The sequence below is a fragment of the Callorhinus ursinus genome, unplaced genomic scaffold, assembly GCF_003265705.2.
Source record: "Callorhinus ursinus isolate GAN/ISIS: 27379988/994484 unplaced genomic scaffold, GSC_fseal_2.0 scaffold21, whole genome shotgun sequence".
NCBI classification, from domain to species: Eukaryota; Metazoa; Chordata; class Mammalia; order Carnivora; family Otariidae; genus Callorhinus; species Callorhinus ursinus.
In genome coordinates this window covers 3,849,235-3,864,272 of record NW_027397083.1, presented here as the reverse complement: position 1 = coordinate 3,864,272, position 15,038 = coordinate 3,849,235, and the positions used below count along the sequence as shown (strand labels likewise).

The following is a 15,038-nucleotide window of genomic DNA, read 5'->3' as shown; positions in this document are numbered from 1 at the left end:
GAATACGTAACACAGACTCTATAAGTCCTATAAGCTAAACGCTCTATGAAACAGGAAGACCAGCTACACAATAAAGGAGTGGAGATAATCACTCTGGCATACAAGATACTTTTACTTCATATAGCAAATTTTTCCTCATTCTTTTAGAAATGACAGACAAAATGCATGTGAGCAAATACTTTTATGTTTTAGAATTTATAGCTCAGTTAGTAGTTAACTGAGAATAATTTATGAGTCTGCTTCCAGATCTGAATTCATGTGTTAGATTTTGTTTAAAAGCAGAGACACCTATTGAGAATTATAGCAACTCATTTTAACTTCAAACCACTACTTTGCATGGACTTGAATGTACATTAAAAACTTGATGCTGGCACTAAAATTTGCTAAATTTCTATTAGGAAATGCACTTTACCCTAAATTCTCCTTACACATCAATAGTGATCAAATCTTCCAGAATCTGTTCTGCAGCCTTTTCTGGAGACTGTAGGTTGTAACAGCTCATTTCCATCACTGCTGACATATCCATAGTTACTGACTCCCCAATCAGGCGAAGACATTTTATAAGACACATGACATCCCGAGCAACATCCACATCTGTGAGTAAGAGAAAATTAACATTCATGACTCAAGCCAATGAAGAGACACTGATTAATATTATACTAAAATAAAATATTAATAATTAAATGCCAAGGATCTATCTGAGGTCTTGGAGATGCTTAGGCCTCTTCAGGTTTCCTTACAGTATCTATATTGTGGTAAACTGACCAGGAAAGGTCATAGTGGCAATTAAAGTTTTTTTGCATCCCATTGAAACAAAGCACAGAGTTCATGTAGGAAGGGGCTTAAATATGGACACAGTAATTATTATTACCATCAGATATAGCTGCCTCATCCTCTGCCAAAAGGTTCTCATCAGGTAGGAGATACAAATGATCCACTAAGGAGGAAGGCACAAGGAAAGACAGGTACCCCTGGAAATACAAATCTTCCAATTACACTTTTTTCAATGAATGTTTACAGGTATAAAAAAATTGAGACCTGAATCTTATCACAAGGAAACACCAGACATATCCAAGCTGAGAGACACTCTATAAAACAGGTATAGTTTTCAAAAAATGTCAATGTCATGGAAGACAAAGAAAGGCTGACAAAAGCTCAAGATTAAGCTAAATAAACATGACAACCAAATATATCCAAGATCTTAGACTGGATCCTATATCAGGGGAAAAATTATGGGCACAACTGGTAAAATCAGAATGTAACAGTACAATATCATATCAATAACGAATTACCTGATCTTTAAATTGTGCTGTGGTTATGTAAGAATACACTGCTCTTAAGATACATAGTAAAATATTTAAGGATACAGGGGCATAATGTCTATGACTGTCAAGCGGCTTAAGAAGAAAAATAAATATGTATAAAAAGAGGGAAAGCAAATGGAAGCTAACAAACAACGAATCTGGGTGAAGGGTATACAAAAGTTCTTTGTGCAAAAAAAAAAAAAGTCCTTGTGCTATCTTGTAACTCTTTAAAGTTTGAAATCACTTCAAGACATAATAAGGTAAATAACGTAAAATGCAAGAAAATTATAAATAATGCAGAAGACTATCTAAATACAAATGAACTATAATTCTAAAAGAAAAAAAAGTCCTAAAAGCTAACTATAACATCTGACCTGGCTGATAGTCTGAAAGATCCGCAGACCCACCTAAAGGAGTTCTACACGCTTTAGCTCCCTTACTTTTTTCAGGAGGCACACCATGTTTGTGTGTGGATTCAAATGCAGGGCAAGAGGATGAGAGAGGGCTTCTTGGTACTGAAGACAACAGGCATAGAACTTGCACCAGAATTCCTGTTGTAAATTTCGAAACTCCTCCTGGGAAAATTCATATTCTGTTACACTTCCTTGGAGCTGGCAAAGAAGAAGGCGGGGGGGGGGGGAGAGAAACTCTTAATACCATTTGGGATCTTTTTTCCCCAAAACATAACTGTCTAATATCATTTTACTAAGTTATAGCCAAATGAATATCCCTTATGCATTACATGCCATAGACTATATATATCTCTAATTTTCAAATTAAAAGGTTTAAACATTTATACTTCCTACTAACAAGATCCAGTGAACAACTTGAACAATTCCTCAGTACCAACCTACCCTGTACCAAGAAATTATCATTCTTTCTCTACCCAAACCTCACCTCACTTTCAACAGCTAAAGTGACTTCTTTCTTCAGTTCACTCCATGAAAGATCTAAATTCCTCTCAGTTCCTCTACAGAAAATCTAAAATTAAGAGAGACATTTTAGAGTATTATATACTACCCAAAACTGAATGAGAAATACTTCAATTTAGAAGGCTGAGCCAATACACAGCTTACAATAGAAACTGAAAATGCCTGAACAACCCATCTATGTCTAACACTGTGAATAATTCCTGTATGTAAAATCATAGCCAGTTTGAAATCATTTTTTTTTTGGAAATCATTTATATAGACCAGAACTACAGAAATCCATGAATCTGACAGAATTAGAACAGGGTACAACTGGATTACAAAAAGCAAAAAAAAACCCTGAGAGGCTATTGCTCAGCCAGAAGGTATAAAATGATGCTAAATACACACACCCGACTGGCACAAAACAAGCTAGAGTAGTCTTGTGGCTGGTCACTCTACTAGGAATGACTCTCCTAAAGGAGAGCATTTATTTTATTTATTTTTAAAACATTTTATTTATTTTTTGACAGAGACAGTGAGAGAGCACAAGCAGGGGGAATGGCAGAGGGAGAGGAGAACCAGGCTCCCCGCCGAGCAAGGAGCCCCACACGGGGCTCGATCCCAGCACCCTGGGATCATGACGTGAGCCAAAGGCAGACACTCAACCAACTGAGCCACCCAGGTGTCCCTAAGGAGAGCATTCATGCCTTAGTGATTATTTAATATTTCAGTGTGCAAGAGATATCATAAGACAAATACACTTAATTGTTAACAAGGAAGAAGGCTGATGGGATGAAAAGAAAAAACACCTTAGAAGGGAGTGACCGTTTCACCCACACGTTTTCGCAGAGAGAAAACAGAAAACATGCAATAGCCAGATATTTAAGAATGTATGTAAAAGAAAAGGGTCTAGAAATGGTATCACCTGAGACAAAGTTAAGGAACTGGGTGTATTTAATCTGGAGAAAGATGGGAAAGATTCCTAAAATATTTGACTAGTTGCTTTGCAGAAGACAGGCATGTTCCATGAAGTCCCAAAAGAGAGAACCCACCAAAAGGATAGGGGCTAAATGTGATCTAATACTGGGAAGAGCTTTTAAATAACACAGCTTGGGAACAATAACTCACACAAGAGCCAGTGGGAAACTGATCACTGAAGGCAGAGACAACCAGGAGCTGAATGGTGGTTGGAAAAGCCTCAGAAGGTGTTTGTGTGGAAGGTCAGGTAAGGAGATTCTGAGGGACCTTTCAATTCTATGAGTGATTATTCTTTTTTTTTTTTTTTTTTAAGATTTTATTTATTTATTTGACAGAGAGAGAGACAGCGAGAGAGGGAACACAAGCAGGGGAGTGGGAGAGGGAGAAGCGGGCTTCTTGCTGAGCAGCGAGCCCGATGCAGGGCTTGATCCCAGGACCCTGGGATCATGACCCGAGCTGAAGGCAGATGCTTAGCAGATGGGTCCACCCAGGCAACCCTGATTATTCCATTTTTAATTCACGAAGTTAATGGCAATTTAAGGATGCTGAAGTGACTTTAAAGTAAAGAATCCTTTTGTAAAGCATTAAGTATCTCTTAAGCCATGTGACTTTGAAGATTAGATTTTCAGAGGTTTTTTTTGAATCTGAACTAAGTCAGACCTTCGTTGTATTAACAAAAGGGTGAAAGAGAGTACCATCAAAACTAACCAAGAAAACATTTTAAATTTCTTTCAAGTACTGAGATTACATGCAGTACAGTATGGTATCTTTTTACAATAGTGTAGGCACAAATTTCTCTTTTTACTACTGGCACACTTCAGTAGTCATTGGGAAAGTACCCACAGCTCTACCTCCCTGTTGGGAGTCTTACTTAATGGAAAAAACATTTAAAAAATTACACTAACAAGCACAAGTATCTACAACTGCAAAAATACGTTTGGTGTTTAGTGTATATAAAACAACAAAAATAGCAATTATTAATTATACAATGATAGTGACAAAGTAAGAGATAGTCTTAAATAAACATTAAATCTTTTCTTGCTGACCTGTAAAGCTTTACATAAAGCTGCATTTATGAATCGTCCTGGTGTAAATAGATTCTGCAAATACATCTCCTGTTAGAACAGTAAAACAAAAATTAGTGTCACTCTAAATAGATAAAATCTGGAAAAATTTGAAGGAAGAATTAATCACATTAGCGCTAACATTTGAGTTTCCATTATATAAATATAGCCTTTCTATATTTGAGCAATACCAAGTACTAGGGCAGTTCTATCTTTTGACATTGAGAAGACTGCAGTATCTCTGAGTCAACTAGGTACACTATAATGAAATCAGTGTGTTCCTCATGGAGTACCTCATAGCGTTCCACTGGAAAACACAGCTTGTCAAATGCCAACCTTAAATGGAAAAGGCGAACCCAGTTTATTGGTGATACACACTGGGAAGAGAACAGTTAAACTAAACTGGTTTCTACACAATCCACAAAGTGGCTCACATATAAAAGAAAAGGAACCATGAATAGGCATTACATGTAAAAAACAAAAACTTGCAATAAGCTGTCACTAGCAGGGGAATGAAGTAGAGAGAAAAAAAATGGGAAGTCCTATGTTGCCTAATTATTCTGCCCAAATTTTTAAATCAGATTTGCAGGAAGTAGCAAACCTGACTGACCTTCATTCAAATTTCCTTCCTCCTACTGAGGTTTTAGGGAATGACCTCAGGCCCATAATCTTCAACCTCATTTTAGCATGAAGGCATCATCTGAAAGCTTTTGCTTCTACTTATCCTGAAGGTATCTCTGAAAAACAGGGAGACTGGCCTGTTTTGCTCGCTATTGTATTACCTTTTAAAGTTATTTTCTTCATAGTATATATACTACCAGAATTTATTTGATTTCTAGGTTATACATGTATGTACCAACACGGTTGGTATAGTGGACACATAGTGTTTATGCCTGCCCAGGATCAATTTCCCTTCTTTTACTAACAAGTCCCTATCTTTCTCCGGGGAACCATTCCTCCTCTACCCATATTCCCCATACTCAACTGACTTCACCATCTCCACAAGAGCAAGGTGCAGGTTGGACAGGTTTCTCCTGCCAAGCCATATTACCTATTCCTTCTGCTCAGAGTGACTATATCAGAAATCAGCACATGGTTCAAGCCAGGTAAATGAGAGTCTACTTCAGGACCAGGGACAGAGGTTCTTTCTTTCCTCTGGGGTTCCTAGGTTCATAGAATGCACAGGCTCAAGGAGCCTGCCTGAGAATAAACCCAACAAGGAGGAAAGCAGAATAGAGAAAAAGGAGAGATCAAGCCCTGAAAGCACTGTTCCAGCCATGGTTGAAGCCAGGTAACTCTCAGCTTCTCAGCTGCACAAATCAAAACATTTTCCTTTTAAGCTTAAGTCAGTTTGAGGTGGGTTTCTTTCACCTGCAGCTGAAAGAATTCAGACTAACACAACTGATTCTTCTCAAACTAATGATCAGAGTAAATCATCCCCTTACATAAGACTTCAATGTTGCTTACTCTGGGGTCTTGATCATCTCTGAGAATGATCTCTTCCTCTGGCAGAGAGTGCATAAAAACCGAATTCCATTGACCTGCAGCATTACTACAGGGAAACAAAAAAGACCATCAGTCTACATAAAAATGATAACTAAAAGCTTAGCTGTTGATCTAGTAAAAGTTTAAAAATAAATAAATGAAACTTATTTTCAGCAGTCTGGCTTTAGAGAAGTGCTCTTAACAGATTAACAGGCATCTTCCTGAAATTAAAACTCTAACCACAAATCTATAAATAATAGCTATTAATGTGCATTTACTATATGTTAGACACTATGCTAAGTGCAGTTAAGGGTATTACTCATGTAAGCCTTATGGTAACTCTAAAGGATGTAATACCCTCATTATGCAGATGGGGAAAGTGAGGCTTAGGGTATCTCAAATCTACTCAGTTTCACAACCGGACTCAAACTCTCATCTGATACCAGAGTTCTGCTTTTTACTATTTTGCTGGAATGCTATCTATAGGGGTATTTTCATATTTTGTGAGGTGTGGCTCAACCATCTGGGGCAACTATTCCTTTAATTCTGTTCTAGAATACAGGGTTATGAGGGATCGCTAAGGTTCAATTAGTTTAGTTCCAAGGACATTAAGCTGTATGCCAGGGAATCCTACCCAGGTCATTTCAGGGGTTACACAGTGTTTGATTCAAAATTATTTTTTTAATGTACTTTGTAACTACTAAAAAACATCTTTTATCATGTACATTAAAAATATTAGAGACCAAATATACCTAATATTAGAGATTATCAACACGTTAAATTGTGTTACAATTTTATACTCATACTAGTTTTATATACTGGAGTTCATGATCTTTCAAAAAAAGGGGTTTCCTGTTTTAAAAAAGTTTGAAAAGCACTATACTTGTGCAATCAATGTCTCTTCTTATGATGAGGAAATTGAGAATCCAAGGGCTGTAGTATATCTTTTGGAAGTTGTGGCTGTCAGAAATAGTCTGCTCAGAAGCAAAGAAAACTCCCAAATTAGAATTATTTTGGGTATGTGCCATTTCTCCCAAGATATACGGTATTTTCTTTATCTCATTCCTAAGTAATTCTTCAGTTTGTTCTAAAACCAAAAGGTAAGAAATAACACAAAATGCAAAAGGAGGAATTTCGGAAAATAGTTAACAACAGGCAAATCCAGGGCTGAATCCTTTCAATGCGAACACCTGACTTTGGTTCTACATAAAAAGCTCTGTTTTCTAAATATGAAACTCCTTGGGGTGAGGCAGGATGACAGAGGTAAGTGATCCATACTGTTCATAGTTGATGTATTTCACAACGGTTTGGTTTTCAGCATCATGCCACATGGCCCAGATATCTGTAGAGGTTATGGCAAAGTCAATCAGTGTCTCCTAGGGGGAAATATGAGGGAAAAAGAGGTTAAAATAAGAAAGGGTAATAGCTTATAGTGACTTAAATTTGTATCAATAGGAGGTAAAAGCATAAAAACAAAAGATGGTACCACAAGAACTTGGTAAAACCCAAATGAAATTTTGTTTGCACGTATCATTAAATATTCCATTTTAAGATTTCCATCCCTTTACAACATAGTTGAGTCAGTCAATACTTCTTTCCTGTACTTGTGTTTAGATAAGCCAAGGATGATCCAACCTACCTGAGAAGTGAATAGGGAGGAAATGTGATCTAGACTATAGCGGTTATTCTCAGTGCTCACCAGCTGGAAAATGCAGAACTGTTGAAACATAAGTTGATATTTTATTACTTGAAATAATCAACATGCTACTTTCTAAGAGTTATGAGCATCCAGAAACCAATTTTTTAAAAAATGTGGTAAAATACACATAACATTTATCATCTTAACCATTTTTAAGATACAGTCGAGTAGTGTTAAATACATTCATATTATCATGCAACCTATTTCCAGATATTTTCTCATCTTGTAAAACTGAAACTATACTCATTAAACAACTCCACACTCCCTTCTCCCTCCAGTCCCTGGCACCCACCATTCTACTTTCGGTCTCTATGAACTTGACTACTCTAGGCACTTTTTATATAAGTGGAATCTTTTTAAAATATAACTGGAATTTTTTAAAGATTTTATTTATTTATTTGACAGAGAAAGAGACAGCGAGAGCAGGAACACAAGCAGGGAGAGTGGGAGAGGGAGAGGCAGGCTTCCTGCTGAGCAGGGAGCCTGATGCGGGGCTCGATCCCAGGACTTTGGGATCATGACCTGAGCTGAAGGCAGATGCTTAATGACTGAGCCACCCAGGCGCCCCATATAATTGGAATCTTAATAGTATTTTCTTTTTTTGTAACTGGATTACTTCACTTAGCTTAACATCCTCAAGGTCTCTCCATGATGTAGCATGTGTCAGAATTTCCTTCCTTTTTAAAAAGGTTGAATAATATTCCATTTTATGTATATACCATTTTTGTTTATTCATTCATCTGTCAAGGAACACTTGGGCTGTTTCTACCTTTTGCCTATTGTAAACAATGCTATGAATATGGGTGTATAAATATGTCTTTGAGACCTTGCTTTGAATTCTTTGGGGTATATACCCAGAAGTGGAATTTGCTGAAACACACGGTAATGCTATGATCAATTTTGTTTTGAGGAACTGCCACAATGTTTTCTACAGTGGCTGCAACATTTTACATTTCCACCAGCAATGCACTAGGGTTTCAATTGCTCCATATCCTTGTCAACCCTGCTATTTTCTGAGTTTTTTTTGGATAGTAGCCATCCCATGGGTGTGAGGTAGTATCTCATTATGGTCAGAAGCCTGTTTTTAAGTTTATATTTTTATGAAAGTACCAGAGATAATTAATTTGAGAGAGAGCGCGCGAGAGAGCAAGAGTACGCTCCAGAGTGCAGGGAGGGGCCCAGGGAGAGAATCTTCAAGCACACTTCCCACTGAGTATGGAGCCTGATGTGGGGCTTGATCTCACGACCCATGAGATCATGACCTGAGCTGAAACTAAGAGTCGTCTGCTCAACCGGCTGAGCCACCCAGGAGCCCCGTACCAGAGATAATTTAAAACATATATGCAATACATATCAACACTAGTTAACTTTACTAAAAACTAAACTCTGTAATTCAAGTGTAGTATTTAACTCTACTACCAAAACAAATATTTTCAAACCCAAAAATTTTATTTAATGGATATTTTATTTATTTTTTATTTATTTGACAAAGAGAGACACAGCGAGAGAGGGAACACAAACAGGAGGAGTGGAAGAGGGAGAAGCAGACTTCCCGCAGAGCAGGGAGCCTGATGCGGGGCTTGATCCCAGGACCCTGGGATCATGACCTGAGCCGAAGGCAGGCGCCTAATGATTGAATCACTCAGGAGCCCCTAATGGATATTTTTAAGTAATTTTTTTGGATAAAGAAAATTCACTATAAATTGATGAGTGACAATGATTCTGTCTTTATAACATAAGCAACTGTCCACAAGGAAGTACTAAAAGAAAAATATACAGTGAGAGTCCCTCTTGGGAAAAAAATAGCAGTGTATGAAATATGGAAAATATATGTAGTATTCATATTCATCCTAGCCTAGAGCTATATTTTATAAGTTGCAGATCTCAACCCCTTAGTGGGATATTTATCAATTTAGTAGGTCTTTTTTTATTATTTTATTTTTTTTAAAGATTTTATTTATTTATTTGAGAGAGAGAGAATGAGAGATAGAGAGCACGAGAGGGAAGAGGGTCAGAGGGAGAAGCAGACTCCCCGATGAGCGGGAAACCCGATGTGGGACTCCAGGATCATTACCTGAGCCGAAGGGAGTCGCCCAACCGAGCCACCCAGGCGTCCTGGTTGCACGTGCCTGCTCTACCAACTGAACCAGCCACCCCCCCGCCCCTGTGAGGCTGAAAGTCTTTTAATAATACATTATTTGTCTTTTTCACTGTGTTATTTTTGCATTGATGATGAAAAAGCCTAAATAGAGGGTAAAATTACCGGTGTTTTAACATGAAATCAAGGCAATGGAACCAAACTGAATGCCCTTTCATGATAAAAACAATAAACTAGGAGCAGAAACAAATTTCCTCAACACGATAAAGGGCATTTATGAAAAATTCACAGCTAACATCATACTTGATGGTCAAACACTGAAAGCTTTCTCCCTTAGATCAGCAACAAGACAAAGATGTAAGCTCTCCCCACTTCTATTCAATATTGTACTGGAGGATCTATCCAGGGCAATTAAGAAAAAAAAAAAAAAGGCATTCAATTGATTCAATTGGAAAGGAAGTAATAAAACTATTTGCAGATGAGGTTATCTTGTATATAAGACAGTCTAAGGACTCCAATGTAACACTATTAGAATAGAAAAAAGAAGAATAGAAAAATTCGGCAAGGTTGCAAGATACAAGATCAATATATAAAAATCAACCGTATTTCTATAAACTTGCATTGTGAAATCTGAAAATTAAATTGAGAAAATAATAATTTCATTTCAATAATTTCATTTATACTAGCATTAAAAGGAATAAAATACCTAGGAATAAACTGATCAAAAGAACTGCAAAACTTATACCCTGACAATTATAAAACATTGTAAAAAAAAAAATTAAAGAAGATCTCAATAAATGGAAAAACATCCCATGTTTATGGACCAAAAGACTTAATATTGCTAAGATGGAAATACTGTCCAATATCATCTACAGAACCAACATAATCTCTATCAGAATCTGTCAAATAAGAAATACATATATTGGTCTCTGCCCCAGCTCCTGATACTGAGCTAAAATGTTTGTATTTTCCTGAGTGATGGAAATGATAGGAGCATCTTATATAGAGCTCCTAAATACTTTGGAATTTCCTGGGTGATAAATGCCTTTTTTTTTTTTTTAAAGTAGGCTCCACACCCAACATGGGGCTTGAACTCACCCAGAGATCAAGAGTCACATGCTCTACCAACTGAGCCAGCCAGGTGCTCTGGAAACACCTTTTGTTCTAATGCAGTAACTCCTGGATAGCTTCCGGATGGGGGCTGGTCACCAGGAAGACCAAGCCATGATTGGAAGTTTGGAACTTTCAGCCCCAACCCCATTTTCTGGGGAGGTTGGGGGAGGCTAGAGATCAAGTTAATAATGGATCACGTCTACGTCATGAAGCCTCCATAAAAATTCCTATAGTATGGTATAGGGAGAGCTTCCAGATTGGTGAACACATCCATGTACCAGGAGGGTGGCACACCCCAACACGACAGGGACAGAGGCCTCTGAACTCAGGACCCTTCTGGACTCATCCTTTATACTCCTTCATCTAGTTGTTCATCTGTATCCTTTAACATATGGTAAACTGGCAACTGTAAGTTAATGTTTCCCTGAGTTCTGTGGGCTACTCCAAGAAATCGAGACCAAGGACAGGGTCATGGGATGAATCAAGAGCCCAAGGCAGTAAAAGGGCGCCTGGGTGGCTCAGCTGGTTGAGTGTCCGACTCCCGGTTTTGGCTCAAGTCATGATCTCAGGGTTGTGAGCCTGAGCCCTGTGCTGGGCTCTGCACTCAGCAGGGAGTCTACTTAGGATTTTTTCTCTCCCTCTCCCTCTACTCCCCCCTTTCTCTCTCTCAAATAAATCTTTTTTAATTTTTTTTTAAAGATTTTATTTATTTATTTGACAGCGAGAAAGACAGTGAGAGAGGGAACACAAGCAGGGGGAGTGGGAGAGGGAGAAGCTGGCTTCCTGCTGAGCAGAGAGCCCAATGTGGGGCTGGATCCCGGGATTCTGGGATCATGACCCGAGCTGAAGGCAGATGCCTAATGACTGAGCCACCCAGGCGCCCCTCAAATAAATAAATCTTAAAAAAAAAAAAAAAAAGAGCCCAAGGTGGTAAAAAGAGTATCCAGTTTTGGCTTCGGGTGTGGGTCATGAGCAGGGTATGACGGCTTTCACACATAGGTAGAAGGGTGGGGACTCAAGCAGGATGATGAGGGTATCCACACAGACTAGCAGTCTGTATTGGTGATAGGAGCCCAAGTAGGGGTGGGGGTGTCCTCTGAAAGAGTTGCAGAGTATCAGCCCAAATAGAGTAAAGAATGCATCCAGATGGAGGGGCAACCTGTAGTTGGGCATCAGAGCCCAACAAAAGTGAGGGAGGCACCCAGATGGGCACCTCCAGCATAGTGAGGAAAAACCCTACCCTCACTGGAATGTTATCAGGATTAAACGGATAATATGTGTAAAGTATGTGAACCCAAAGTAAGCACAGTCCAAGCATTTGCTCTTAATGTACATAATGGGCCTGGCATCATGCCAAACACAGAGTATCCAACAAATGGTTGTTTACTCTATTATTACACCATTGTATTACACCCTAAATACCTCATCTACATACAACAACTAGTGTTTGGAAGATGAGCAAAATTATTGCTAAAAATTAACTTCCCTCCAACCACTTAGTAACACCTACGTCCCTTTCATGATTCCATTTTTCCACCCAGACGTCCAAATTGGCTCTTTCTTGTTTACCTTTGGTTAACTTTTCCTTTCAGATTCCTTTAAACTCTCAAGTCCCTTTCATCCTGACTTCTTCAAGATCTTTAAATTCACATATTAACACAAAACCCATCATCTCCACAGAAACAACACTTGAAACACCTACGCTGGTGTGAAGAGCTTAAACAGACTCAATGAATCTATAGCCCCCTCCCCACACTGGTACATAGTGCATAGCTTGGCAGAGGTCTTATGTGTTTCATACCTGTCCTTGTTTGGGGACGTGCATGTACACCCCTATGTAGAGTCCCATGGAAGGTGAATAAGCAAGTCGTAATTTATGTCCAGTCCCAGCGGCGAGCCGAAGGTCTTTAAATGTGGGAACATACTCCAGCATGTCGGCGGCCATCAGGCACATCTGGTCCTGCCCAAGATGAGGCGACAAGTAGTGTCAAAGAATATCCAAGCTAGAAAAACAAACTCCTTCCCTTTCGAAAGGAGGCACATCCATTACATCTACCACTCTTTCTCTTATCTGCTGAGGGACACTACAGGGTTTTTTAAAGGCTGAGATGAAAATATGTCTTCAGTCTGACAAATAAAACCATCAACTGTTTTATGAATCTTAAAAACTACTTTATAGGGCAACCCTTTTAGGACCCCTCTCACTCTAGACAGCTTTCTTTCCTTTCTGCTCTCGCCTTCACTTAATAAACTTTCACATCACCCTTTAAAAAAAACAAAAAACAAAACTATTTTATCAACTTGCATTTCAAAAACACATTTGTTCCTTTTTAAAAAAACATTTGTTCCTCTTAAGTGAAGCGTATTCTCTGCACTATTTTAATTCTGTAGGATTCATAATTTAAAAAATATATATATAAAAGGAAGAGAAATGTGTGAAAAATAAAGCTAAATGGAACTGAGTCTAGAAATGGCTTATACTTTCCAAACTAAGTGATCTTAATAATCTTTGAGAGAAACAGCAAGACTGATTTCAATTTTCTTACAATTCACAATCCTATTTTAGCTTATAGTAACTATAAATGTAGCATTTACCTTATAAGACCACATTCGTAGTTTATGATCCTGGCACAGAGCAAAGATGAAGGCATCGTGCTCGACACAATGAACAGCAAGAGCGAAGGGACGATCAGAAAGTCCCTGATCACCTCTAAAAACATAAGACCCAATTTTAGGGTTTTAGTGTTATAAATATCTGATTAGAATTTGTAATTAAAAAGGTAAAACAAAGTTATAAATGTACACTCTTAATCAGTAGAAGGAGCTAAGAGTTTACATACTGGTATAAGATAACTATTTTCTATCTGATTTACAATCAACCACTATGATACATTTTAGAAGACTCTACATAACACAGGAATAGAGGTTTGTTTTTTTTTTTAAGATTTTATTTATTTGACAGAGAGAGACACAGTGAGAGAGGGAACACAAGCAGGGGGCGTGGGAGAGGGAGAAGCAGGCTTCCCGCAGAGCAGGGAGTCCGCTGTGGGGCTCCACCCGAGGACCCTGGGATCATGACCTGAGCCAAAGGTAGACACTTAATGACTGAGCCACCCAGGTGCCCACGAATAGACTTCTAATCATCAAAAACTTTCTACTTCTAATATTACATAAAATTGAATTTGTTAAGTCAGGGCAGAGCACTGAATGGAATGTTGTGAGAATATGGAAAATCATTCTGTTATCAAGGTGTCCAAGGTGTGGCTCTCCTCAGATAGAATGTGAGGTTTTACAGACTCTTCTCTTCAGTTTAATGCTTATCTGCCTTGGAGTAAGACTAATAGGTGCTGACCAGTGCAAAAATTAAAATCTTGGGCCCTCTGATTTTCCCACCAGACACCACTTACCTGATGGCTGTTGGCATCCAGCCTATAAGCAGTCGTTGCATTACTGAACTCTGTTTCAGTTCCACAACTGACACCATTCCTGTGAGATTCAAAACAAACCAATGATATCCAAGGCACCTCTTGGTTAGACTCAGAGAAACTCAACAAGAAGGATGCAACCATGAATAAGGTGCTTAGAACAGGTGACAGGCTTCTACATTTCTATATGAAGAAATGTTAGGATGCAGCCCATCCACATACATCCCACTTAAAATACTTTGAATCATTATTGGATCAATAAAAATAGCACTAACATATTCCTAGGGAAAACTTTTGCCATTTACAAACAGTAACCCTATTGCTGCTCAGAACAATCATTCTTTCCCAAAGAATCATTGGTTTCCTTTCAGGGGCCAGACATAGTTCTAGGTACTGAAGATTTAGCAGTAAATAAAACAAAACAATACCTGTGCTCTTGGAACTTATATTCCCACAGGGAGGAGGAGAGAAGCTAAATCAAGCGGAATAGTAATAGGTGAAAGCAGGAAGGGTACAGTGAATGCTGTGGCGGGGGGTGCGTGTGTATGTGCAATTTTGAAAAGGGTGGTCAGAGAAGGCCTCACACTGAGGGATCACGGAGTAAAGACCCAGAGGACTTGAGGGAATAAGCCAAGTTAGTAGCTGGAGAAAGACTATCTCAGGCAGAATCCCTGACGTAGGAGTGTGCCCGGTATGTTCAAAGAACTGCAAGAAGGCATGAAACTGGTGCACAGAAGGCGAGGGGGAAAAAAAGCTGAGGTTAGAGAGGGGGGGGGGGGGGGGGGGTCACTGTAAGATAATGTAAGGACTTTGGGTTTATTCAGCATGAGATGAAGAACAAACCCTCACTAAAGGGCTTTGAGCAATGGAGTGACATGATTCTACTAAGGTTTTAAATCTATCAGTCTGTCCCAGAAGTCTCTGTAGAGAGGTAAGGAGAGGTCTGAGGGATATTTAGGAA

General features: G+C 38.7%; 1 protein-coding gene across 1 annotated transcript in view; it reads right to left on the bottom strand.

Annotated features, from left to right (window-relative positions):
• Window positions 1-15,038, bottom strand: part of NUP160 (nucleoporin 160) — a 45,448-nt gene that overhangs the window by 23,075 nt on the left and 7,335 nt on the right. Inside the window, exons 5-15 of the mRNA XM_073904597.1 lie at window positions 14,060-14,138; window positions 13,248-13,362; window positions 12,454-12,612; window positions 7,382-7,459; window positions 7,021-7,118; window positions 5,725-5,809; window positions 4,240-4,308; window positions 2,202-2,285; window positions 1,745-1,915; window positions 872-971; window positions 429-594 (exon numbers count right to left, since the gene is read on the bottom strand). Coding sequence (XP_073760698.1) covers window positions 429-594; window positions 872-971; window positions 1,745-1,915; window positions 2,202-2,285; window positions 4,240-4,308; window positions 5,725-5,809; window positions 7,021-7,118; window positions 7,382-7,459; window positions 12,454-12,612; window positions 13,248-13,362; window positions 14,060-14,138 — 1,204 coding nt within the window. The remainder of the gene's footprint in view (window positions 1-428; window positions 595-871; window positions 972-1,744; window positions 1,916-2,201; window positions 2,286-4,239; window positions 4,309-5,724; window positions 5,810-7,020; window positions 7,119-7,381; window positions 7,460-12,453; window positions 12,613-13,247; window positions 13,363-14,059; window positions 14,139-15,038) is intronic.